The 27,649-nt window shown below is 43.0% G+C and overlaps 2 protein-coding genes across 2 annotated transcripts in view; both read right to left on the reverse strand.

Annotated features, from left to right (window-relative positions):
- The window catches only part of LOC127637214 (protein PHTF2-like), a 46,303-nt gene extending 45,452 nt beyond the window's left edge, over nt 1-851 (reverse strand). Inside the window, 1 exon segment of the mRNA XM_052118165.1 lies at nt 1-851. This exon segment is cut by the window's left edge and continues 129 nt beyond it. The gene's annotated coding sequence lies outside the window, so the exon portion shown is untranslated.
- A 48-nt stretch (nt 852-899) lies between these two features.
- The window catches only part of LOC127637213 (lysine-specific demethylase RSBN1L-like), a 35,784-nt gene continuing 9,034 nt past the window's right edge, over nt 900-27,649 (reverse strand). Inside the window, exons 4-8 of the mRNA XM_052118164.1 lie at nt 12,208-12,345; nt 11,946-12,088; nt 11,517-11,684; nt 11,299-11,407; nt 900-5,732 (exon numbers count right to left, since the gene is read on the reverse strand). Of these exons, the coding sequence (XP_051974124.1) occupies nt 4,677-5,732; nt 11,299-11,407; nt 11,517-11,684; nt 11,946-12,088; nt 12,208-12,345 (1,614 nt within the window). The 3' untranslated portion in view covers nt 900-4,676. The remainder of the gene's footprint in view (nt 5,733-11,298; nt 11,408-11,516; nt 11,685-11,945; nt 12,089-12,207; nt 12,346-27,649) is intronic.

Here is a 27,649-nt window from a genome sequence, read left to right on the forward strand (position 1 = left end):
CACTGTAGAATTACAAACAGCTTTAAGATCTCGGTTACCGACACACACGGAATAAACGCGCAGCTGAATTCACCGGACGATCCCTTTTAAGGCGAAACGTTAAATAACAATGACACTAAAGTCACTAACACGGTACAACGGTCATTTAACAGAGATGTATTAATGATGTTTAGCGTGAGACTGACAGATAATCGTATTTGACAAGGAAGATGTGAATAATGTCTGTCGAATCATGATCTTAAAGTCTTTATTTACGGACACTGCCTGTAATCATCATCATCATGTTGGTCAAGTTCAAATATCCGATGATAATCATTATTAGATCATCGATTAATATGCTCAGTTTCCGGTAAAAACGGCTAAATCCGGAAACAGAATCAGTTTGATTGACAGCTGCAGAAAACACGGCGCATGCTCAGGAGCGAATGAAAGATGAATTTAAGGATCTCTTTATCTTTGTACACACGAGACTGAAACGGTTCTTCTCTATTGATAATGACTGATTGTGACGTCAGCACGTGCTGAAGCTGCTTCTGGATTATTCCGCTCGTCTGGATCCTGATGTCGGGCGGGGTTTGACCCGCGGCTGATGATGATGATGGGCTCATGACACTGCGCGCGCGACTGGAGCAGCTCATCTTCATCTGTTACAGTATACTGCTACTCTCATTGAGCTTTATAACGTGTGTTTGTATGCAGTCTCTCAACTCATGTGGTTTATTACATAATGTTAAATGTAAATCTTCAATGCAATGCAAATCACTTTGGATAAAAGGATCAAATTTACTATTGAAATGGATGTTCATTAAAGAGTCACAGTAAAAATACATATTTATCAGTCACACTTTAGTGAACTCATGCTTCAGTGGACGACACACACACACACACACACACACACACACCACACACACACACACACACACACACACACACACACACACACACACACATCCAACAAACAGACCCTTTTATTAGGAGGTCCTTATTTCAGTATAAATCACACTACACATTTGCTTTAGAAAAATCGTTATGTACACTACAGGTCTGACAAAACCAAAGAAACCCTTGATATAAATAAGCTCTATGGAAAACAATTCTATGTCATTTTACAAAAAAATATATATGTCCATGTCAGCTCTAATCCCACTAAAGCTACAACAGAAAATATATTATTCAAGGAGCTGTTTGTATTTGTGGTATATTCTCAGTGTGCAGCTGAACCGAAGTGCTTCAATAGTTCACAGTTTGGGACAGGCACTGAGGAATGTGTTACCACATACATTTACCATGTTGACAACACTGCAAAAACATTAATCAGTACTTTTGTCTTGTTCTCCAGGAGAAATATATACAATATACATAAGGGTAAACTTGTGTAAGACTTTGTATTTAGGGAATATTATTTCATAGTTTATTTATACAACAGATAGTTCTGGTCCTTGAATCTGATTGGAGCGTGGCGACGCTTACAGTGACATCACACATTTACAACCGACCGTCTGAGTTTCTGTCTGTCAGTGAAAACATCAGTGTCGTCTCTCTCGGAGCAGATTACTACAACATTACAGCTGAAATATACTTCTGCAGATCACTGCTGAGAGTCGCAACAGACGCAGATAATCACAAACGCTCAATATCTCTCACACACACTGAACTGGCGCTACGCTAACAGACTCAAAACAACTCGTTTTAGCCGAGGGAGTCACACATGATTAGATCTCTCTACAGTCAGACGTATGACACACTTGCTGATAAAAAGGGTGAAGGAGTGACACACATAAGGACTCATCGCAACAATATATATCTCTGACAAAATAATAACACGGGTGAAACTGCAATAGAGTGATTTGAGGCATTTTCAGACCTGTTGCTTGCTTGTTCCGAAACAGGTTAAAATAGTACAATCTGGCATTTTCTTCATGGTTCGTTTGACTTTCACAAGGTTAAATTTTAAAATGCACCAAAACTGTAAAATGTCCGTCAAGGGTATTTTTGCTTTTGCATTATTTCTGCAGAATAACAGAATCAATATGGATTTTAATCAATGTTTGAGATGATATGCATCTGAGTGTAATAAAAAACAAAGTTCAGATCAGCACGTCATCGCGTCAGTTCTTCTATGTGACAATGATTTTTTCAAACAACTGATGAGGTTTTCAGTGCTTGAAGCAAGAGTCCGAAATTAACACCCAGCAAGCACCTAATGCAGGTACACTTTCTATTTGGCCGGTGTCACACGCCACTTTGGCTGCTTTCATTTCATGTTAGCTTGTAAAATAATTAGACAAGTATCAGTTTTGTCCACAAGGGGGCTCTGCAGGCCTACAGTCATTGAGGTCACATGTGTTTACATCCACAGCTCTTACAATGCTGAGATGAGCAAAGGTGGATTCAGTGCTTGAATCATTAAAAGTTGAATAGATCAACACTGTTTTTACTTGGCATCTTTCCAATTGTAATCGCACATATTTAAGATGATAGCATTGCTCATGTACTGAAAGCTAACAGACAATACATGGCAGCTCTCTGTCGTGGTGAGCGGATTTCTTCTGCATCACTCGCCATCAGCGATGATTTCTCAGGGTCAGCAAAGCCTAATAAATAAATATTTTTCATTCTCAATCGCTTTCCACTCTTATTTCATCTTCAAACAATAGAAAAACACTAAAAGTTTATCCAATCAGAATTTATTCCTCGATGCTTACAAGCAAAGTGTGATAACTGTTTCACAAATCACATGCCCGAATCCGAAGCAGCGCGTGAGTCTGAGCTGCAACCCGCCAAACCTTCAGACTGCCACAGAATCCCTCAACAGTGCAAATGAAAGAGCATCCAACGTCAGATTCATCAGCCAATCAGATTGATTTATTTGTTCTTGTGGGTGTGTTCTTTAGCATGTGTCCTGGTCGAGGCCTTCTAGCTGGCCTTGAGTGACGCAATCACGCTTTAAGTGACGTAATTCAAGAGCGCGAGATCGTCATCATTGCCGCTATCGCCGTTGAGAAAGAGATCCTTATGGACACGAGATGTTCTGCATGACCGTGTGATTAATTAAACAGGAAAGGAGATCTGATTTTCACTTTTTCTTTTAAGTAAACTGGTAAGTGCTTTTTGCGTTGTCATAGCAACATCGGGAGTTTTCAAAGTGTAAATTAGGCTGCTGGAGCATTCAGCGTCGGATCAAGTTTTCCTGACAAAACAAAATTACTACAAGCAAAATTTAAATTGCAAATATTATCAGAGATTTTTCTTGGTATTAGACCTTGGTTCTGGATTTCATGTGTGGATGTGTTTTTAAAATGCCAATTGGTATTATTAGTTGACTGCCACGTAATGTATGATGGGCATACGCCATCTTATTTAATGTGAAACTGTGTTTTCTTAATGCCATAAAACGCACTGAAGGCCAAGACTTAAATGCACGGGCCGCCACTGCTTGACATGTTCCGTTAGCAGTAAATCTTGATGAAAGCAATGAGCGTTCATGCCATCGGCATATTAAAGTGTTTCCAGCAACTCTCATTGCTACTGTATCTACAGCTCGAGAGGAGTCAAAGCACTACCAGTAGACCGATATCCAATCCATTGATTCCCTTAAACCGGCACTTTTTAGTGAATCAAAAAGACTTCTGAATCAGTTGGAGTGGACTACATTAATTTATTCACTCCAAGTAAACCAAGAACTGTTTCTGTGTTACATGTGCTTAAGCCTCAAGAGACTCGTTCATATGACAGCAGTGATGTAGTTCAAATACAAATTGACTTTTTCTTCTAGTAAGTGAATAATCTGAAAAATAAGACTATATAGCTATTAAATATTCATAAATAATAAAAATTCAATTCTTTGTTACATTTTTAACATGCTTACACGTGTTTATTTGTCTCATGTCTGTAAAATGTAATTTAAAAAAGGGGCTGGTAAAAAAAGTTGATTGGCTGATACCTTGATCACCTGATCACTTGGGCTGGTGAATAAAAAGTACATTTCCATTAAGTCGGCAGGAAGTCCCGACGGTCAAGTGATTGACCCTTCCCACTGAGAGATGCTAATGGGGGCTCGGTCTCCCTCTGTCGGCGATTAACTTAATGAAGCTAACACCTGAAGATCATTGGAAAATTCAGCTAGCGTACAGCCGGCTTTAGAAATGGAGAAACAGCAGCTTCGGCTGTTTCTAAACAAGATCCTAAATCCATGTCTTCAGAAGGTAGTTCAACACACGAGGTTTTTAGTGACATTCCTGTTTTTTCCTAATTTATTTACTTGTTTGTTGGATTGCTCAATAAATATCAGAATCACGTTATTGTCCAACTCCACTGGCATACTGTTCAGTTGTTTTAAGCATAAATCTACCATGAGGTTTGATCTTAAAACAAGAGGGAAAAAACGTTCAAGATATATTCTCTGAAAATAAGGATTTTAAGCAATTCTGCTTCTCTAATAAATGTACTTTGTTTTTAGGAAACAAGACAAAAATACTGTTTAACAAAATGATTTTTTTTTCTTTTTTTTTTGCAGTGCAGAAACCGAGAGAGACAGACACAGAGAGAGAGAGAGAGAGAGACAGACAGATTGAACAGCTGTCTTACTGAACTTATGGGGTCTCTCTTTTTAGATTAAAAACAAAAGCAGAAATAAATGAGATTAAAAGGGCCATTTAAAAGCTGCTCTGTACAAATCAGTATAAAAAGTCTTTGTGTGTTTTATGCGGGTGTCTGACAGCCTTTGGGTAAAGAGAGTCTTGTGGGCGGTCTGGCCTCAGAGGGGGTGGGGCCAGGGGCGGAGCAGTCCAGCTGATTGACAGTCCAGAGCTCAGTTTGGGACTGGGTTTGGTTATTAATGTGGAGTGTGTATATTTCCCTGTTTTCATAGTGTGTGTTGCTTTGCTTGAGTTAGTAGAGTGGGTTGGTTTGGTTGGATTAGTCGAGTGGGTGTGTTTGGTTAGGTTAGTCGAGTGGGTGTGTTTGGTTAGGTTAGTTGAGTGGGTTGGTTTGGTTGTGTTAATCGAGTGGGTGGGTTTGTTTGGTAATGAGGGGGCTTGTCCCGGTTTTGGGACAGAGGAAGATTGCAAGTATTTGGAGGTGTGTGTGTGTTTGGTTGGCATTGACATGTATGTGTGTTTGGTTGGCGTTGACATGTGTGTTGTCTTGGTAGTAGTAGAGGCGTGTGTCTGCTTGGTAGGTGTTGAGGTGTGTGTCTGTTTAGTGGGCGTTGATGTGTTTGAGTGTTTGGGTGTGTGCGGGCTGACTATTGAGCTGCGTGAAGCATTGGGTGTAGCAGTGGGGAGGTGTGACACAGCGCTTTGACGTTCTGATTCGTGCTGCACTTTGGGTTGCCCATCAGCTGAGGTGGCAGGAGGCGAAGTCAAGCTGCTGTTGCTGGGCAGAGCTTTGGGCGATTTCTCGGCTGGTGGCTCCGCCCACTCCACCTTTATCTGCGGTATATCAGGGGTCTCTCCCGAGGGTCTGAAGTCAATGTTCTCACTCAGCGTCTCCTGCTTGATGTGCTTCATCCGACCGCCATCTTCTTCACGTGCCTCTTCCTTGCCATTCTGGTAATACTGTTTCAAACGCACATGCCAGGCGAGGCTGCACACGGCCGACACGCTCTTGAACTGATGAACAACGTTCCGAGGAATGAAGTAGATGTCGTTATCGTAGAGCTGGATACGAGCGTAACGGATTCCCTCGCGCCTCAACTGATTGAGTTTCGCATCGTCCACCCACTGCACACACTAGAGAGAGACAGACAGAAAAACACATTTACACTACAGCATATACAGTGGCAAGAAAAACTATGTAAACCATGTGGAATTAACTGGTTTTCTGCATTAATTTATCATAAAATGTGTCATCATAAATCATAAAATCTCATCTTCGTCAAAGTCACATGTATAGACAAACAATGTGCTTAAACTAACAACACACAAACCATTATAATCTTTAGTTTCTTTAGCACATCCCATTAAACATTCACAGGGTTTGGTCATGGCAATTGAGAGTTCACAGAGCGGTGGAGTGAAGAGGAAGGATCCCTCCCATTCATGCACTTGTGGATCTAAGATCTTGCCGAAGGATTCCCACCCATTGTGTTTCGCCTGTCTGGGGTCAGGCATACACAGGCCGCACTCGCTAATACAGAGTGTTGCCCGTATTGTTCCCTTTTTGGATACCTATTTTTATCCACCGCCAGTGGAGAAAGACCCACCCACTCCAGCTGCAAGGACAGCATAACTGGGGCGATCTCATGGACGAAGTCCCCCTTTTCTTGCTCCCCTCTTTGAATAAGCCCCTTTGGCAGGGGACAGAGAAGAGGAAAATGACACTGATGATTGTCTTTTGAAGGACGATGGCAAGGAGGATGAAGACGGATGCCATTCTCCCTGCTCTCCTCCTTCCCAGGTAGCACGATGGGCACTTTGCCCCATCCTGTCCAAGGAGACCTTGACCTTATTGAAATGTGTAAGAGGGTGGCAGCCAAGCTCTCCTTGACTGGCCAGGGTACAGAGAGGGATCTGTAGGGTGGCAACTGTCTGTGTCTCGTGCAGCCCCGGTCAAACACTGTATTCCAGCAGTCTCAGTTAGAGTCAGTTTTGGGACGAGCCTTTTAAGCACAGAGTGCCTGTTAAAGGTTTCTCTAGGCTGGATGTGCACAAATTGGAGGATATGGAGACTAGAGCCCCTCTCTAGTTGAGGCATCGGTGGCAAATCACTTTCACCCTGATCGTTGGGCAGTTTTTTCATCTGCTCCCACTCCATTGTAGGGACAGACGGAGATTGTCTCCATTTACCAAAAGATCTACCGACCTTCAGTCCTAGCTGTAAGAGCTCTTAACGCCACCTTGCTCCTCACAGCATATCAGACCGTTGATGGAGATGGGCCAAAAAATTTATGTGGGAAAGCCAGATGCAGAGATCTGCGGCTACAGAATGCTGATCGTATGGAGCGGTGCCTGTTTCTCTCATTACGGGCGATGCATGTTCTGGGAGCGATGAATACGGGGGCAGATCTCCTGTCCAGAGGGAATCCTCTTTATGGAGAATGGAGACTTAACCCTCAGGTGGCGAGTCAGCTGTGGGACAGATACAGACGAGCTGCCGTAGATCTCTTCGCGTTGCACAAATGTTCATTGCCCGCCGTTATTATATCTGGCGCGAAACCATCCTTGGCCAAAATGTGCAACTTTATGCGTTTCTTCCACTGAGTCGGATTATTCCAACTTTAAAAAGACAAAGAGAATATGGTCACTCAGTCACACTGATTGCCAGAGAAAAACTGTGGCTTGCGTAGATAATTCAACTTTTGTGTGCCCATCCTTGGCAGCTCCTGTTGTGCAGGGATCTCCTGTCGCAAGCACAGAAATATTTTACCCCGCCCCAGACTGAGTAGCTCTTTGGGCCTGGCCCATGAGAGGCTAAATTTGAGTGTCACAGGTTTACCCCCTAGGGTGATTGAAACCATTCAGGGGGCGAGAGCTGCTTCAACGTGCTCCGTGTATGATCGGAAATGGGCTGTTTGAGCAGTGGTGGGCAAACAGACACACTGTTCCATTTTTTTGTTTTCTGCAGGAACTTTTATATAAAGGCAGGGCCTTTTCTACCATCAAGGGTTATATCGCTGACATATTAGCTTGTAATTTGGGGATTATCTGGAATAAAATGGGTCAACATCCGCTTGTTTGCAGATTTATGAGGGGTACAAGACGTTTGAACAGTGTCAAACCTCTAACTTCACTGTTTGTGTCCAGATCGTACTCTACATTTGTACTCATTGGGTTGTAGAGGCTATTATACTGTTATAATAGTCTGGGGTTGTGAACTTCAGAGGGCTCAAGAGCCCATTCAATCAGAGGCATGGCTATATCATGGGTGCTGTTTAAAGGCATTTCAGTCCAGGACATTTGTGCAGCGGCAAGTTGGGCATTGCCTCACTTTTGTCCGATTTTTAGACTGGATGTTACGGAGCCGTCACTGGCTCATTCAGTCCTTGGTGTAGGTAGTGAATCTGCCAATTTGTAAAAAAAACAACAAAACACACACAATCAACAATAGCACAGTGAAGCAAAAGTGTGTTATTTGTCTAACTGGGGACAGATGAATATCTGAACTCTTCAAGATAACTTTGTAACCCTTTCCAGCTTTATGCAAAGCAACAATTCTTGACTCTGCATCGGATCTCTTTTCGGCGAGGCATGGTCCAAGTCAGCAGATGCTTCTTGTGAATAGCAAACTCAAAATGTTTGAGTGCTTTTTATAAGTCAAAATATTTCTAACACACACCTACAATCTCGTTTCATTAATTGGATGCCAGGTTTTCCAACTCCTGAATGCATTTTGTTGATGTCATTAGCCTAGGGGTTCACATACTTTTTCCAATGCGTGAATGAATTATTAATTATGTACCAGAACAATGCAATAATTTGTGTGTAATTATTTCAAATAGATTGTGTTTGTTCATTAGTGAAACTTGAAGATCTAACAACACTTTAAGACAAATTTGTACATAAATGCCGGTAATTCCAAAGGGTTCACATACTTTTACTTGCCACTGTACATTTGACATTTAAATTGATTGCACAATTTTATCCAAAACTCAATCACAACTCAAATGGGAAAAATATACTTCATATGCACAATGTGAATGCAGAACTTGGGGTCTTTGACCAAATTCACTTTTGGTTGAACTGAAAGAAGTTTGAGTTTGGATCAGTGTGAACACACTTTCTATTGGGTAAACGTGACTAAGTTTGAAGATAAAAGGCATTGCTTGCTAATTTGTGATCATGTCTCAGTTCATCTCACTACTGCAATAGTTGACAAATATTAACAAATTAATTTGTGTAGCGCAAAATGCAGCAAATAAGGAATGCCATGATGTGCATTAGCGAGGCTCACACTCTGGTGCAGCACGCAGGGTTCGTACAGCTTTTTAAGAGTGAAATTCAACCATTTTCAAGGTACCTTAATTGTCTTTTTCAAGCACCTCAAAGCTTAAAAAAATTATCCAATTGTAAATGTTCATTGACAAAAATGCAATGATAAAAAAAAGTATCCTCTGTGATTTCAAACATTGCCCAATCTATAAAAATGTAAGTTTCAAGAATTTATTTGTGTTTAAAGAAATTAATACGATTAAAACCAAAGTCTTGCATTACAGCAACACCAGTTTTCTATAGGGCACGAATTACCATTGGGGGAACAAATCCTGGTTACTATAGTTACTCATTATCATGTGGAAAATGTAAAGAAATATCAAATAGATTTGGCTATTTTTAAAGAATGTTTGTGTGGTTGTGTGTGTGTTTTTCCACTTCAAATAATGTCAAAAAAGGATATTTTGTCCCCAGCTATATGAATACAGGCCAAAAGAAAAATGCTTTGAAAAACAAGTTTTTCTGTGACAAGAAATGAGATGCATGTGTAATCTGACCTCTAACAGAAATACATTTAATGTGATCGGATTCTTTCCCCACACCAGTGTAAGATGTGACTGCAAATATCAGACCCATTTCAAGAATAGTATGTTATTATTAATATTCAGAGTCATTTCAGCTGTTTTGACAAAATATGCAAGGGATAATTGTACACCCAGTCTGAGACAAACATTCAACAAGGACTTAAAACGGGGGTCTGTGTATCTCAGCGAGTATTGACACGATCACCCCTGGAGTCGTGAGTTTGAATTCAGGGTGTGCTGAGTGACTCCAGTCAGGTCTCCTTAGCAACCAAATTGGGCCGGTTGCTAGGGAGGGTAGAGTCACATGGGGTAACCAAATTGTCCCGGTTGCTAGGGAGGGTAGAGTCACATGGGGTAACCAAATTGGCCCGGTTGCTAGGGAGGGTAGAGTCACATGGGGTAACCAAATTGGGCCGGTTGCTAGGGAGGGTAGAGTCACATGGGGTAACCAAATTGGGCCGGTTGCTAGGGAGGGTAGAGTCACATGGGGTAACCTCCTCGTGGTGGTGATTAGTGGTTCTCTCAATGGGGCGTGTGGTGAGTTGTGTGTGGATCGTGGAGAGTAGCATGAGTCTCCACATGCTGTGAGTCTCCGCGGTGTCATGCACAACGAGTCACGTGATCAGATGCGTGGATTGATGGTCTCAGAAGCGGACGCAACTGCGATTCGACCTCCGCCACCCGGATTGAGGCGAGTAACCGCGCCACCACGAGGACCTACTAAGCAGTGGGAAATTTTGCCTTCCAACATTGGGAGAAAAGGGGATAAAAAAATAATTATGAAAAAACAAGGACTTAAGAACGTGACACTGCTCATCAAACAAGGTTTCTGCAAGTCATGTTTTTCACTTAATGAGTTCATGGAAGAAGAATATTCATCAGAAATATAAATTAGTGTTTATCTTTAAAATTGGTAAATGTTTCAACATATCAATACATAGCTAATGATTCAACTATATTTACCTACAAATTATACAATATTATTTAACAAATTGTCATACATGGAAGTTCATTTCAAGAGCAAACTGTAATTCTATATTAATGTAATGTAATATTGAATGATTATTCATGTTCATTTCATTGTAATATTTCAGTTCTTATTTCTTTACATTCACGCAGCATTTGTCCTTTTAAACCCTCAAGCCTTTTAATGTTAAACCGAAGATATTTGTATTTCATCATTTTGGGGAAATGCCATCTTCTCCTTTTCTGTGCCCCTGTGTCACGTTTTTACAAGAATGCTTTGAATTACGTGAAAATAAAGTGATTTCGTAGCACTTTACGTCTCTGAGGTACTGATGGCAAACTCAGAGTCAGAACACTCCAGAGACGGATGAGTTTGTGTGAACATTTAGTGTTTGTGTAGTACATTTATTTAATACAATTGCAAATCGCACAGGCACTCAGCTCTACATTTGAAATATTTAATATACAATGACTTTCTGCCCTACTTTTAAAGTATTCATGCGTTATTACATATTGATTGTACATTTTCCCAAAGTAAATTCAAGTTTTAACTAAATCTTTGGCTTAGTGCTGAACATTGTAACATCCATTGATGTTTTTTTTGTACACTTAGATGTATGATTTCTCCTCCACAAAGAGATTTTATTTCTCCCCTTCCTGCCAGCTGTCATTGAAACTTAGAGATGCAGATATTATTTATTTGGCACCACAGTGGACTCCCGCGCTGACGAGACACCACAAACATAACGACTTTATAATATCCATTTCAAATTATAAAGAATTTTAGATTGTTTATAACAGTCAACAACCTGCCAAAACTCAAGTATTTCACACAGTATGAACCCTGAACACCTGGACCAGCAGTCACATGACCTCACCTGAGACAGCGGCGGCTCGTACAGGTCGAGTTGCAGTCGCTGAACCACATCAGCGAAATCAGCTGCGTGGAAACAGATCACGTCTTTAGTAATACGAGGAGGATCAGGACTGAGAGACACAAGCACACACAATACACAGTCAAGGAAATCACCCAAAAAGATTGTTCCTCAACAATATTGCTTCCAAAGTCTGTGTGTGTGTGAGTGTGTGTGTTCACCCTTCACCGCAGCGCACAGCTTTCAGCACTCCCACAGCTGCAGTGGTTTGTCGTTCGAACCCTTGACCGATGTGATCGGCATGAGCTCTGGTCCGATCCTCAAACAGCATCTCGCGTGGTTCGCTGGCTCGCGGCAGATACTGCAGATTCTTAATCTCATTGGTCGACCTGCAGGAAGGACAAATCAGAAACATTTATCATGATCAGCAGCAGATGAGAGAGATGCAAGCTTCCTGAATAATCTCCAAGTTTATCAATCGGTTTGGCGACAGAGACTGAATGACATTCGGTTCTGTTAACATCTTGAGTATTTGCTTTCTTCCATTGATTAAGTCAGTTATTCCTGCAGCGCTCCTGAATCTACAGCACTGAGGCAACACCAATGAGAGTTCATCAGAGAGGCACATGAGTGCTGATTGCTGCTGGTACCGTTTTCGTTTGAATGGAGACTTTGGCATGTCTGTCACTGGGATCATTTGCTCTCCGGGCCGAACCCACATGATGGGACCATCATCGCTGTCTGTTGGACTCATCTGCTTCAGACTGGAGAACGATCCCCATGGCAACGTCCGCTACACACACACACACACACACACACACACACACACACACACACACACTACTCAATGCACTGCTGTCACAACAAAAGTTTGTGTATGTGTTTGAGAGAGACAGACAGATATAAACTCACCTCCAGGAATGGTGATTTCTCCAGCATACATAGGAATTCTGGGAAATAATCGCCCACCTCCTCATCTACAGCACCCACAAGACTGATCTGCCTCATGGCTCCAGCACGGTACGTCCCGTGAGAGTAACTCCTCTTCACCTGGACACAAAGAAACACACTCAAAGAAGTTAATGTTTGGGTTTGATGATGATTATAATAATAATAATAATAATCATCACTCCTCCATCCCTGAACACCACAAACAATTTTAGGATATAAACTAGCTAGGGCTGGGCGATAAAACAATATCAATATTTATCATGATAAAAAAACTCCACGATATCGATGATAAGCTTTTGAATAACTTTCGATATTTAGCCTGTGTTCTACATCTAGACATGCGTGTTGCTAAAAACACGAGCAGTTTGGCTTTCTTGTCGTATGTTTCACTGGCGTGTGTTGAGCGAATGTGAGTGAGGAATAGTTTTCAATTCCTTCCTATGGAAGCCGAGTGTCAAGTTCACGAGGTGGATTGTGAAATTGACAGCGGGACAAGCGGTTCCCTAGCGTTGAGTGTCTTTGTGTGGATTTCTTCCGCTTCAGTGGCAACGCCGCCTCAGACTGTATGAAGTTGCTATTGTCCCGCTACGCAGGTCACCGCGTTCCTGATCCCAGATTGATTCCGTCTTGACTGCAACATCATGAGGATGTTTACGCCCTCTCATCGTTTCTAGTGAGCAGCTCGACAAAACAACAGAGCCGGTTACATCATATCTGATCTTTCTGCGCTCTATTCTTTAATATTTTTCAATTGACCTGTCCTGCTCCGCACCCACATCCTCTTTTCCACACATGTGAGTAAACATGAGGTGCGTGTTTCCAGTTTTTTTTCTTTCTAAATGTAGTTTTATTAATCTGCATGTTCCTTTAATAATAAACAAATAGATTTCTGTTCTAATTTTGTGAAATTATTGAGATGTCATCATCTCTGACAAGGACGAAACACAAAACAATGACTAGTTTGTAGTTTTAGTCTTTCTCACTTTAATGAAAATAGAAAAATGGTCCATTCTAGGGTTGGGCGATGTCCCCTAAATTGGCAGTTGACGATGTTGACAGTAAAACATCGCGATGGACGATGATATCGTCGGTGGGGTGGGGCGGGATTATATAATTTCATATAATTTTCAAAAATTATATGAAAAATTATAAATTTTGTTATTTTACTAACCCAACTAATGACTCGTCGGCGCTTTATCAGTAGGTTGCACGACACGTGAAACATTTTTTTTTTAGCTTTCACTTAAGAAGAGTTGTGCACTTTTTATTTTAATATATGTCTTTACATAAATACTATTTTCCACTTAAAAACTATAATTTCGTTAATTTACTCACTGATGAGCAAAAGGTGGAGGCAGAAATGACCATGTACCTGCAGGAAATGGCCATTGATGGGGAAGAGGACCCGCTGACTTGGTGGAAAACGAACGACAAAAGGTTTCCGTTCATGGCAAGATTAGCCGGAAATATCTGTGCATATGTGCTACCAGTACTCCATCAGAGCTGGTCTTCAGCACAGCGGGTAGTGTAGTTACTCCAATCCGCAGCTTATTAAAACCAGATAAAGTGAATATGTTGGTATTTCTGGCCAGAAACATCGAAATTTAAACATGGTCTATGGTGAAAGATATTAGACTTCTTTACGCATTTTTCGCCATCCGTTGCGGAGCTATTCGATTTTGCATATTATTTTTTAAACGTTCACTTGTGTAGTTTTTTTTTTTTAGATAGGGACAGATACAAATAACATAGATGAACTTTGACAGTAATCTGATGCATGTATCATAATGTTTTTAGCTATAGCTAATTTGCAACACTTGTCCCTAGAAGGGCTTTTTGGTTAAATGTAATACAAAGATAAAAATGTAGTACAATGGAAAATAATAAAGTAGGATTAAAAAAATAGTATACAGAAAGTGCAAATTCAAAAAGACTAAATATGAGAGCAACACTGTTCCTGAATTAACCACAATTTGGTTTTTGTTTTTGAAGATGTCTAATGTCGGGATACATTTCAGATGGTCTGGCAGAGAATTCCTTAATTTTGCCCCTTTCACTGAAACAGCAGCCTGAGCAAATGATGTTCTACAGAAAGGGATGTTACAGTTGACTTTAAGAACAGATCTGGTCGGTCTAGTACTTTGCTGTCTTGTTATTATTTTGCAAAGCGGTAGTGGAGCAGCATCATTTAAACATTTGAAGACTAGTTTAACCAGATGCAGAGAAATAAAATTAACAAAACTTAAAATCTTATATTTACTTTGAATTTGGCAGTGATGGTACCTTATTCTCTTCTTGTCTAAAACTTTCAAGGCTCTGTTGTAAAGACACTCTATAGTTTTGACTGATGACTGATGAGCTTGAGACCATGTGGTTAAGCCATAAGATATATGTGAAAGAATCATAGAATTTAAAAAGTAAAAGCACAGTCGAGAGTCAGACAGTTTCTTATCAACATAAAACAGCTCAAATTGGCCCTAATGGTTTTACACATTTTCTTGATATGACTTTTAAAATTCAACTAATAATCTATATTTATTCCGAGATACTTCACTTCAGGTACTTGTTCAATAAATTCACCATTAGTTTTTATGTTCAACAGTTGTGTTGGGGGTAGTTTTTGAATAGAAAATCAGACAGAGTTTGTTTTTTTGATATATAAAGTTAAACGAGATGAGGCCAGCCAAGATGATATTCTTTCTAAATTAGCATTAAGTTTGTCAGCCACAGAAATACAGGTATCAGCAGATGCATACACCACTGTGTCATCTGCATACATCAGTAGACCTATATCTGGACATACTACATCCGGCAAGTCATTAATATATAAACTGAAGAGTATGGGTCCCAAGACCGTCCCCTGAGGAATGCCCGTTTTAATTTTAAGAAAAGTGGATCTCACACTATTAATCACAACACACTGTTCACGGCCCTTTAGATATGATTCAAACCAGGACAATGATTTTTTTTTGGATAAACTGAACTTGGCTAATTTTGAAATTAATATGTTGTGATTTACTGTATCGAATGCTTTTTTTAAATCTAGGAATACAGCACCAGCTACATTTCCCTGGTCAAGTGATTGTTTGATATTTTCAGTTAATAGACAGATTGCGGATTCTGTGGAGTGGTTGTTCCTGAATCCAAATTGTAGAGGACTCAGATATTGGTTTGTCTCAAGGTAGTGCATGAGTTGTTCTGAAACAATCTTCTCTAAAACTTTAGATAAAGCTGGAAGAAGACTGATAGGTCTATAATTACAAGACATTTTGTCATCTCCTGATTTGAAAATCGGTATTACCAGAGCATTTTTCCACCCATCTGGGAATTGCCCAGATTTAATGGAAATATTAACAATATTGGTGAGAGGCTGGACCAGAATGCTGCTATATTTTTTAAGAAAAGCTGTATCTAAATTAAAACTATCTTTCGAGAAGGTGGTGTTTAGGTCCTGTATAGCTTTCAAAACAGTTGTCTGACCGACCTCCCTGAGCTGAAATGAATTAGCTTGATCTTCGAGCAAGTCTACTGTTGTTAAGCCTATATCATTGCAGCATGGAAAGCTTGATGCTAGGTTGTTAACAGATTGTATAAAAAGGTATTAAATTCATTAGCAACTTGTGTGCTATCTGTGATGGTGTGTTCACCTATTTTAAGTTCATATTTTGTTTGGGTGACGTTACCCTTTGGATTTAGTAGGCTGTTTAATTGTTTCCACATTAATTTGCCGTTTCCTTTAACCTCTGTTAGAGCTAGAATATAGTGATTTGATTTAGACATTCGAAGTTCTTTTACAACTTGGTTACGCAAACCTTTAAATAGTTTCAAATCAATGTCCCTTCGGGTCTTAATAAAAGTTTTCAAGGCAAGGTCTCTTCTTTTCATCAGTTTTCGATTGTTATTGTTCATCCATGGTAGCTGAAATTTTCTCTGGGATTTCTTTTGCTTTTTAATGTATTTATCAACAATACTCTCAATAGTGGACATAAGTTTATTACAGTAATCGTTTATTTGATCATATTGTTGAAGCTCATCCCAGTTAACACTCTTTAACTCATTTTCAAATTCAGTCTGCTTTTTACGAGGGATTTCAAATTTAAATAAGTTCCTATTTGGATTTAAAAATCTAGTCATTCTTTTCTTTGTCAGTTTTCTTGCAATTAAAATCATATTATGATCAGATAGACCAGTGAATAAATGATATGTTTTTATGATTCTATCAGGTTTATTAGCGAAGACTAAATCTATCAGTGTTTGAGTCTTCCTGGTAATATGCGTAGGGGTTTCAATCATTTGAATAAAATCATGTTTAGATGCAAGATTTTTCAGTTTTTTCCTGCAGTGTTTGTCTATCCAATTTATATTAAAATCACCGAAGACAAGCACCTCGTTCTTGTGCTTAAAATTTTTAAACATCGCATCCAAGTTTTCACAGAGCGTTCTGAGGGAGGATTATATACAACTAAAATCTGAAATTGCATATTTGAACGCGCGACCAATGAGCGCACGCTTCGCGCCCGCGCGCTCAGAGCCTGCCAAGATTAGCGTGGCTAAGGCTATATATTAGGCGCCCCGTCATGAGAGTTCTTTAGGTTCAATCGACTGAAGCGAACTGACCAAGCACAAGCACGGCAGCTTACGCAATACTCGTTCCCTCCTCTCAGGGAACCGAGGTTACGTTAGTAACCGAGTCGTTCCCTCTCGAGAGGTCTCTCCTATTGCGTAAGTAGCTTACGCTATGGGAACACCATGCAAAACGCCATGCGTGCTGACTTCGCTCTATAAAGCCAGAGGCGGATGCCTGAGCCTTAAAGCAAAGTGATTACATTTACATTTACATTTATGCATTTGGCAGACGCTTTTATCCAAAGCGACTTACAGTGCACTTATTACAGGGACAATCCCCCCGGAGCAACCTGGAGTTAAGTGCCTTGCTCAAGGACACAATGGTGGTGACTGTGGGGATCGAACCAGCAACCTTCTGATTACCAGTTGTGTGCATTAGCCCACTATGCCACCAGCACTCCCAACAAGCCAGCCAACGGCGAGCTATATAATGGGAAAATAGAGCGCCTTTGCCCCAAGGAGGTCCATGGTGGGGCGCTCATTGTAAAAACACAAGCACATAACTTATGTACTGATTTTTCTATGTATTGATATGCATAAAAAATCCTCTAAGTCAGTCAGATACGGACCTATAAGGGAGGAGATAATGCTGAGCATATACATACTCCAGTCCAATCTACAGTCAGGCTGATAGAATGTTGGAATGCAATGAGGGGACCTGTAGGTTATAAAACCTGATAAATGTCGAAGGCGAGGCCCAGCATGCCGCCGCACAAATATCTTCAATGGGTATCCCACTCGACCACGCCCACGAGGAGGCCATGCTCCTCGTAGAGTGAGCTCTGACGCCTAAGGGGCATTGAAGGCCCTTGGCTTCATAAGCCAGCGCTATAGCATCCACTATCCAGCGCGATATTCTTTGCTTTGAAACTGCGAGACCTTTAGTGCGGCCGCCAAAGCATCCGAATAATTGTTCTGTCTGTCTGAACGGGGCAGAACGTTCCAAATATACTCTGAGCGCCCTGACCGGGCAGAGTAAATTAGCGTCGCTTTCGTCCGCTGGGGACGATAAGCTGCCAGAGATATCACCTGTACTCTGAAGGGTGTGGAGAGCACTTTAGGAATATACCCGTGCTTTGGCCTAAGGACAACTCTGCAGTCGTTAGGTCCAAATTCCAGGCAAGCAGCGCTTGATGACAGCGCGTGCAGGTCGCCCACTCTCTTGACTGAGGCGAGCGCCAGCAAGAGCGCAGTTTTGAGCGAGAGCCGTTTAAGGTGCACGGTTCGGAGAGGTTCAAACGGGGCACTCTTGAGTGCATCCAGGACCGTGGCCAGGTCCCAGATCGGCACCGAGGGGGGGCGAGGGGGGTTCATCCTCCTAGCGCCTCTTAGGAAACTAATGATTAGGTCGTTTTTCCCTAATGAACGTCCTTTATCAGGATTGTGTGATGCCGCTATGGCAGCCACATAGACTTTGAGTGTGGAGGGTGTGCGGCCCGCCTCCAGCAGCTCTTGCAAAAAGGCGAGTACACTTGGTATCTCGCATGATTTGGGGTTCAAGCTCTTGGTATCACACCAGTCACTGAACACTTTCCACTTTTGGGCATATAAGCGTCTCGTAGAGGGCGCTCGCGCCTCCGTGATGGTTCTCAAAACTCCACTGGGGAGGTTCTCGAGAACCCGATGAGGGGCCATGCATGGAGGGCCCACAGATCGGGCAGAGATGACGAATCATCCCGTTGGCCTGCCTGAGAAGGTCTAGCCTCAGCGGAATTGGCCATGGGGCAGATTGCATCATCTGCATCAGTTCTGGAAACCACGTCTCGTTTTTCCAGAGAGGGGCTACCAGGAGCACTGCACATTTCACTTCCCTGATCCGACTGATGACCTGAGGTAGCATCGCGATCGGGGGGAAAAGCATACAAGGGGCGGCTCGGCCAGACTTGGGCGAACGCGTCCGTGCTCTTTGAGAAGAAAAGGGGCAGTGCGCATTTTCCCTGGAGGCTAAGAGGTCGACCTCTGCCTTGCCAAAGGTTTGCCATAACCACTGAACCGTCAGGGGGTGGAGAGACCATTCTCCTGGGAGAACCTTGTCTCTGGACAGCATGTCCGCTCCCTGGTTCAGGACGCCTGGCACATGCGCTGCTCTCAGCGAGCGCAAGTGGTGCTGTGACCATGAGATGAGCTCCCTGGCCATAGAGTTTAGGGAGCTCGACCTGAGTCTACCCTGGCGATTTATATACGATACTACCGTCATGTTGTCCGTTCGGACCAGGACGTGTTCGTTTTTCAGGTATGGAAGCAGGGCTCTGAGAGCCAAGGCGACCGCTTTCATTTCCAGACAGTTTATATGTAGGCGCTTTTCCGGATTTGACCAAAAGCCGGAGACAGGCCTGCCCTCGTAAAGGGCCCCCCATCCTATTTTGGAGGCATCTGTCGTGATCATTTTTCTCTGTGTGTTCACGCCCAGACTCACGCCGGTTCGATACCAGTCGACGGCTTTCCAGGGCGTCAGGGCTTTTATACAGCCGTGATTTGCTCTGATTAAAAAGTGGCCCGAGCGCCACGCGTGAGTGGGGACACGGCTCTTGAGCCAGCGTTGGAGAGGACGCATGTGCAACAATCCTAGCTGGAGTACAGAGCGAGCATCCTTTGAAATCGTTTGACGGAGGCACGCGCGCCCGGTCTGAATGATGTTGCAAGGCGTCGAATAGAGTGCGCGCGCTCTGATGAGAGGCCCGCCGTCATCTGCACTGAGTCTAGCACTATTCCCAGAAAAGAGATATTCTGGCTGGGGGATAGCACGCTCTTTGCAAAATTGATTCTCAGACCCAGGCATTCTAGATGGCTGATAATCCAAGATCTGTGCGTCGTTAACTGACTCTCTGATTGTGCTATGATTAGCCAATCGTCGAGGTAATTCAGTATTCGCACTCCCCGCTGTCTCAGGGGGGAAAGTGCTGCGTCCATACAATTCGTGAATGTACGGGGGGCCAATGATAGGTCGAATGGTAGTACTGTGTACTGGTATGACTGTCCCTCGAAGCTGAATCTCAGAAAAGGCCTGTGATGAGGCGCTATCGGAATGTGAAAGTAAGCGTCTTTCAAATCCACTGATAGAAACCAATCCCCGGGGCGAACTTGCGCAAGGATATGTTTGGTCGTTAACATTCTGAACGAGCAAATCATTAAAGCTTTGTTCAGATGTCTGAGATCTAGGATGGGGCGGAGGCCACCGTCCTTTTTCGGGACGAGAAAATAGCGGCTGTAAAAACCTGCCTCGCTCATAGAGGAACAGTTTCTATAGCGCCCTTCTCTATTAGTTTGAGCACCTCGGTGTGTAGAACATGTGACACATCTCTCCTCACTTTCGTCTCGACCACTGCTGAAAAGCGGGGTGGTCTGCGAGCAAATTGAAGCGAGTAACCGTGTTTTATTATGTTCAAAACCCATTTCGGCATGTCAGGGATTTTCTCCCAGGCTTTTGCTCGCACAGATATGGGCTGAATGCTGGCTGGGGGCATGTCGCAGTGACGTATGGGCCCCACCGGCAAATTGCCTTGTGCTAACACTAAGCTTACAGCTGTCAGAGGTGCGGGCGCGCGCTGAGCAGCCTTGTTGAGTGCCGAGTGCAGGGGTGCGTGTGAGATTACAGGCACGTGCGCTATCTCCGAAATGCTCGCAGCATGAGCTGGAGAAATGTTTGAAACTGTATCGACAGTGTTTACGGGTGGGGGTGCATACATTGTAATAGGCATGCGCGCCACTTTCATAAAGCTTCCCGCTCTTAGCAGGGAGTTTCTTGGCTCGCGCGTCGCATCTGTGATGCTTGCGGCATGAGACAGAGAACTGTTTGAAACTGTATGGGCAGTGCTTATGGGTGGGGGTGCATATACCGTAGTAGGCATGCGCGCCACTTTCATAAAGCCTCCTGCTCGCGGCGGGGGGTTTTTGGCTATGCATACAGTGTTTGTGTGTAGGGGTGCATGCAGGACAGCAAGCACGCGCGCTACCTTTATAGCATTTCCCGCTTTTACTGGGGAAGTGTTTATAACTGTGGGAACAGTGCTTGCGTGTAGTGGTGCATACATGACAACAGGCACAGGATCTACATATATGGTACGTCCAGCTGGAGCTGGGGAAGTATTCGGTACTGTTTGGACAGTATTGATACGTGGGAATGCACACTTTAGTGTGGACACGTGACCCCTTAGTGACACAGGCAGAAAATGACTCTTTTTGTGATTTCTGTGTGTTGCCGTTAAAATGGCGTTTGATTGCAGGTGGGTAATGTTTCACACGTTTTAGAGAGAGTGGTCCGGCTTTTGCGAGACACGCACTCTCTCTTTTTCTTCCTATTGCTAGGAAGACTTACGAGGCTCAAGGTTCAGCACGATCTTGGGCCGAGGACCCCATTGCTCAGGCGGCTTCTTTCGGTTAGCGGAATGCGAGCGGCGTCGAGCGTCCATTTCAGGTCTGCTCTTTGGCTGGGAGGCACCGCCCTGGCTCGCTGCTGCTGCTGAGGCGGTCTCTGGCGGCTCTGAGACTAGCTGGAGCGCTTGGGCAGGAAGTGACGCATAGCCTGCGAATCCTTCCGAGCTTCAGTGAAGCGTTCAGCAAACTCTTTTACCGCCGGTCCGAACAGGCCGCTTGGAGCGATAGGCGTGTCAAGAAATGGCGCCTTATCCGCGTCCTTCATCTCTGTTAGCGTCAACCACAGATGGCGCTCAAGGACAGTCAGGTTAGCCATGGCCCGGCCGATGGATTGGGCCGTGGCCTTTGTGGCTCGCAGGGCTACATCAGTTGCGCTGCGCAGGTCCTTGAAAGCCTCAGGTTCAGGTCCCAACTCGTCCATGGTGCGGAGAAGTTTGGCCTGATAAACTTGTAGAACAGCCATGGAATGAAGCGCTGACGCAGCTTGCCCGGCGGCGGCATATGCGCGGCCGGCGAGAGCTGAGGTAGATCGGCAGGGCTTCGAGGGATGAGAAGCTTTGGTTTTCCATCCAGCGGTGGAGGGTGGGCACAGATGGTTGGCCACAGCCTCCTCGAGGGGCGAGGTTCCCTCGTAGCCTCTTTCTCTCGCACAGTCCACCGAGGAGAGCGAGGAAGAGAAAGAAGGCTTCAGGCGAGCAGAGTGCGGGGCTTTACACGACTTTGTGAGTTCGTCGTGAACTTCGGGGAAGAAAGGGGAGGGTCTCTGTCGAGAGGCCTGCCGGCGCCCCTGCAGGAACCACTCGTCCAGCCGGCTGCGGGCGGGTTCTTCCGGAGAAGACCAGTCGAGCCCGAGGTCTTCCACGGATTTGGACAGGATGCGGACGATCTCAGAGTCCATGCTGGTGCCCGTGCTCGTGTCCGCTAATATCGACGGTGCGGGGTCGAAGGCCGGGCCCGGCCAGTCGTCGGATGCAGCGTCAATAGAAAGGCTGTCATCCTTTTCACCGTCGTCCCCTGACGCACCGAAAGAGATGAGACCCACCGCTCTGTTGGAGGGGTGCTGGTCCGCCTGCGTGAAATGGACTGGCGGCGGGGAGCTCTTGGGTAGTGGTGAAGCACGCGGGGACTGGCCCGGCGTGACGTCACTGAATTCCGCATGCTCTGGCAGCCTCTGTGAGCGGCGCTTTTTCTTGCGCGGCTCGAACGGAGGAGACGGCAGCACGGTGGAAGCAGGCTCGTTTGCGGCGAAGGCGGCAAAGCGAGCGCGCAGCTCGGCGAGGCCCAGGGAGTCACATTCGGGGCATCCGCCCTGAATGAGAGCAGCTTCTGCGTGGTCAGGTCCCAGGCAGCGAGTGCAGATAACGTGACGGTCCCCGTCAGGAAGAGGGCCTCTGCACGAGGCGCAGGTTAAAAGGCATTTGGAACAACACCTCGAAAATTGCTCTTTTACTTAAATCAAAAGCGTCGCAGAGGCGAACACTTGTAAGTAAAAAAGGATATCAGTGACGCGCGCCAGATGGCGTAGCAGAAGGCTTCGAAGGCGGCTGAAGGCGCCGGCGTCCTCTTAGCAGTCCTGCTGTAGGCTTGTCAACGATTTGAAAATGAACAGATCATCTTATAACATTCATATCCAACTGCACTTGATAAACTCTATAAAATATTAGAATATTTTCACAGAAGATCCCTCAGACATCACTGCATTGGCGGTGTCCGGCCCCCAAACAAGTTTTGTAAAGACTATTTCGTTTTTTGGAAATTCTAAAATATATTTGCAAATGTGATTGAATATTGTGATAAATATCGATATCGAATGATATGGAAAAAGAATATTGTGAAAATATTTTTTGCCATATCGTCCAGCCCTAAAACTAGCACCCCTCAAATCTAATGCAGAAATATGTATTATATATATATATATATGGGTTGACACCATAAGATTTTTAGTAGTCTTTACTACCAATAAAATTCGATACCACATCATAAATGGGTAAAATGCCATTGAACACACTCCTTTTGCCCATTTAAAAAGTTAAATATCAATGTAAATAATACATTAAAACAAATGCATGTTTTCATTTGAGATTTTCTGAATTCCATGTTTTAGTTTCATTCAATATTATCATCAAAATTGTCTAATCAAATGAATCCATAAAACTTTAAACAAATGAAAATAGGAAAACTTGTATTCAGTTCAACAGCACTTTTGCTTGTGTAATATAGTCTGCATGTGCTGTGTGCTTCACATTGACTCTGGTATCGCAATGTCTTTTTTATTTTAGTATCGACATCGTACCAAAGTACTGATATTTTTAAAAGTGTATATATATATAGAGAGAGATGCTTTGAGCATGTTAATGTTCATAAATACAGTAAGACAGCAACATGTTTGTGTCTGTGTGAGATGCGCAGTGCATTGTGGGATTGATGACATCACTGAAGTCCAGGTTGCCTATGCCTTCAGAAGTGACTCATCCAGATTCTTTTATCCTGAGATACAAACTCGACCAGAGGAGAGAGTGTAACGGTCAGCGTACATGTCGTGACAGTGAGTGATCATTTGGGGAGAACACACTAATAAATGGGGAGAGCCGTAAACTGACACATACCTGTCGCAAAATTGTCTGCGACGTCTCTTATTAAAAAAGCTATTTTATCCAAGTAAGCTCCACATATTGTTCATTCCAAAAGGATTTAGTGTGAACATGTTGAAGATTAGCAGACAGGAGGTCAATTCATTAAAGGAATATTCCGGGTTCAGTACAAGTTAAGCTCAATCAACAGCATTTGTGGTAAATCATCCCTACTTTCCACAATCGACCCTCCTTTTCTTTCAAATAAAAGCACAAATGTGTGTTCCAGTAAGACACTTCCAATGGAAGTCAATGGGGTTTAATCTGTAAACATTAAAATACTGTTTCACAAGTATAGACACAAGACGTAAACAATATGTGTGTTAACATGATTTTACTGTCATTAAATCACGCACTGACCACATCTGTGTGAAGATAGAGACAATTATACTACTTCCTTGCCATGACGATGTAACATCAGCTAGGGGTGTGCACGACTAGTCGAATATTCGATCGGCAATAATGATTCGGAAAATAAAAATACTATTAGAATGTGTTTAAATGTGGCTTTGCTGGCTGTAAATGCACTGAATCCATGATAAATCCTGAACTAAACCTCACAGTTATAACTAAATGCATTGCGTGGCACTGTGGAGACAAGTTGATTGTATTTGATGACAGAATGACGTCATCTGCCTCGAGGCGCAGCGAAGTTTGGAATTACTTTGATCAAAATGATCAACATCGTGTGCAAACTTTGTCAGGAGAAACAGAATTATCATAACAGCACCACCACAATGAGAAATCATCTGAAATCCAAACCGTCATTTTTGACCAGTTGAATGAGGAACGACCGCTGCCCATCACTGCATTCACGACTGCAGGTAGGCGCAGATGTACCCCCGAGCGAGCCGAGAAGACCTCATCTGATGGCAAAAATGATCGAGAGATGAGTTGAGGCAGAAGGGTTTAAAGGAAGTTATACAGTTTCTTGAGCCAGACATTCCCTCACGGAAAACCCTAACAGCAATAGTAGAGCTTCAACATGAAAGCATGGTTTCCAAAGTCAAATCTATTTTAGGGACAGTAGACTTTGTGGCCATTACATCTGACAGTTGGACAGCATTAACAACAGAGTCCTATGTCGCTGTAACGTGCCATTTTATTGCTGATGGTAAGGTGAACAGTTTTAAGGATGCACCGATATTCGAATTACATTTTTGGTTTTTGGCCGAAAGAGAAAAAAGCCAGAAAATATGAGCCGAAAATATATACCTCCCCACCCCTCAGTGCTCAGATTTGACTCTCGATCGATCTAGCCATTATCACGGTGCTACCCAGCAAAGGCCGATCATGTCAGCAGTGTGGAAATACTTCAAAGTTTCTGACAAAGATTCTACAGGAAAGCGTCCCGATCCACAGCAGAGCACTAGCACAGACTACTGGTGCATGAACAATGATCGCTTCCATTGCTTGCGTGGATTGCACGCAGGTATTTATCTGCCAAAGCACCAGCACAGAGAGAGAGTGACTCTTCAGTTCTTGATGAGAAGAGGAACCTGACACTTTTACTTAAATAGAAAACACTCCAATTTGCTGTGTGTATAGCAATTACATTAAAATTAGCCCTGCAAAACTTTGTTCTCCACTTGAGGCTACATCTGTCGTTTACAGTTTGTTCTATTACTGCTGTTTTCCAATTAAAGTGGAAATATGTTGACATAAACAGAATAGAGGCCCTCTGACGTTCTGTCTGTTGTTTTCATAAGTAGCATATTTAAACTTGTTGTATTTGAAGATGCTAGCCTAGAGCTGCTAAGTTAATTACTTGACTGCTGTTTTGCATATCATTATAGTTTTCTAGAACGTTACATTATTTGGAAAATTGGTAAAACAAATGTTCAATTTGATTGTTAAAGAACTGAATGAAGAATATTATTATTTAAGATTGTTTTAATATATTTTCTGTCCAATTTTGGTGCGTTACTTTCAATAAAAGTGTGATCATTTTATTGGTTTATAGTTGTTCCATTTCAGATTCATTACATTAATTAAAAAGTATAATATTGATACAATTATATATAAAAAAAAAACTTTACGTTTTTAAATGCAAGTGCATCCTGAATTTTCGGTTTCGGCTCAGAATTTTCATTTCGTTGCATCACTACATTTATTCATTTGGTAGATGCTTTTATCCAAAGCGACTTACAAAAGAAGAAAACATCAGCAAATCATCTTTAGGAGACATTGGTGCAAAAGTGCCACACTACAAAGGATCAGAATAGTATTCACAACATATACAAGTGCAAATGAGTAAAACTTTTAGTTTTTTGTTAGTGACCAGTTAAGTGCTCTTGAAAAAGATGCGTTTTAAGTTGTATTTTGAAGACAGAGAGTGAGTCTGCTTCACGGATGGGGTTGGGAAGGTCATTCCACCAACGTGGTATGATGAAGCTGAAAATCCGGGAAAGTGTTCTGGTGCCTATTTGTGTTGGAACAACAAGGCGATGTTCCTTAGTCGAACATAGGCTTCTAGTGGGTGTGTGGCTCTGCAGAAATTATTTTACTCACTAACAGTGATGTCCTGCAAACCCTAGCAATATAAGTGCGACACTCCGCTGATCCGCTCCAACCTTGCGGATCATTTGATAACATATGTACAAAAATGGGGCCTGGACAGGAAAGTGGTCACGTGCATGCATGACTATGCTAGCAATATGGTAGCTGCAAACAGAGACGTGAACTGGGAATCTGTACCTTGTTTTGCACACACGCTTCAGTTGGCCATCAATAATGCATTTAAAGCTGCAAGCATAAATAGGCTCATTGGTGCATGTAGTAAACTTGTACGACATTTCCACCATAGCACGATTGCCTCAAATGCACTCAAACAGAAAGACAGTTGGAATTGCCTTCGCACAAGCTTGTGCAATACTGCAAAACGTGCTTGAATTCGGCTGCTGATATGCTTGCACCTTTGCATTAACAACGCTGGGCGATCACCGCGGTGCTCTCTGACAGGACCATAACCAAGCTGGCGGATGCTACAACTCTGGAGTTCACCGATGATCACTGGCAGACAATTGAGGAAATGTTACCTGTTCTCCAGTCTCTGAAAATAGCAAGTGAAGCACTGGGTGGCAAAAACTACATGTATGATGTATCCACTCGTGTAAAGCCTTCTATCCAGGTTTATCTACAGATTATATAGTTCAAACGAACAAATACTCCAGTCCAGTGTTTTAGCATTTATTTAAATGATTCATTTCAAATTAAATTATATAAACTGGCCATGCTGAATAAGGCTACAATTCAGTTTTTCTTATTCATTTATTTGATCTGTATCTACAGACACATTCAGATGAGCAGTGGAGAATCACAGAGAGTGACTGAAATGTTGCAGCATCTCTCAACCAAAGAACATACACCGCTAACTTGCAGAACGCAGGGAACACACCTCTTCTCGTATCCGCCCAAGATCCTCGGCAAACACCTCAGGTTCCTCGATGAAAAGCAGTAAGAGAAAGACTTTTTGAACAATATCAGAGCCTTTCCCTTGCTATGAGTGATCAATGATGGAGAGGATGACACAGAGCCCACTCGTCTGAGATGGCTGAGACAGTTCTTCAGTGATGATTACAGAGGGTCTTGCTGAGACGATTGGGAACAGTTTTTAATGGACCATGCATTCCACCAGATGAAGATCTTATTCATTGGTGGACAGCTAACACAAAGCGCTTCAAGAAACTTGGTCGTTTAGCACTCCGTTTTCTGTGTGTTCCTGCACCGTCTGTGCCGGCGGAGCGTGTTTTCACTGCTGCCGGCCTGATTGT

This window comes from Xyrauchen texanus, chromosome 45 (assembly GCF_025860055.1).
Source record: "Xyrauchen texanus isolate HMW12.3.18 chromosome 45, RBS_HiC_50CHRs, whole genome shotgun sequence".
In the NCBI taxonomy this organism is placed as follows: domain Eukaryota; kingdom Metazoa; phylum Chordata; class Actinopteri; order Cypriniformes; family Catostomidae; genus Xyrauchen; species Xyrauchen texanus.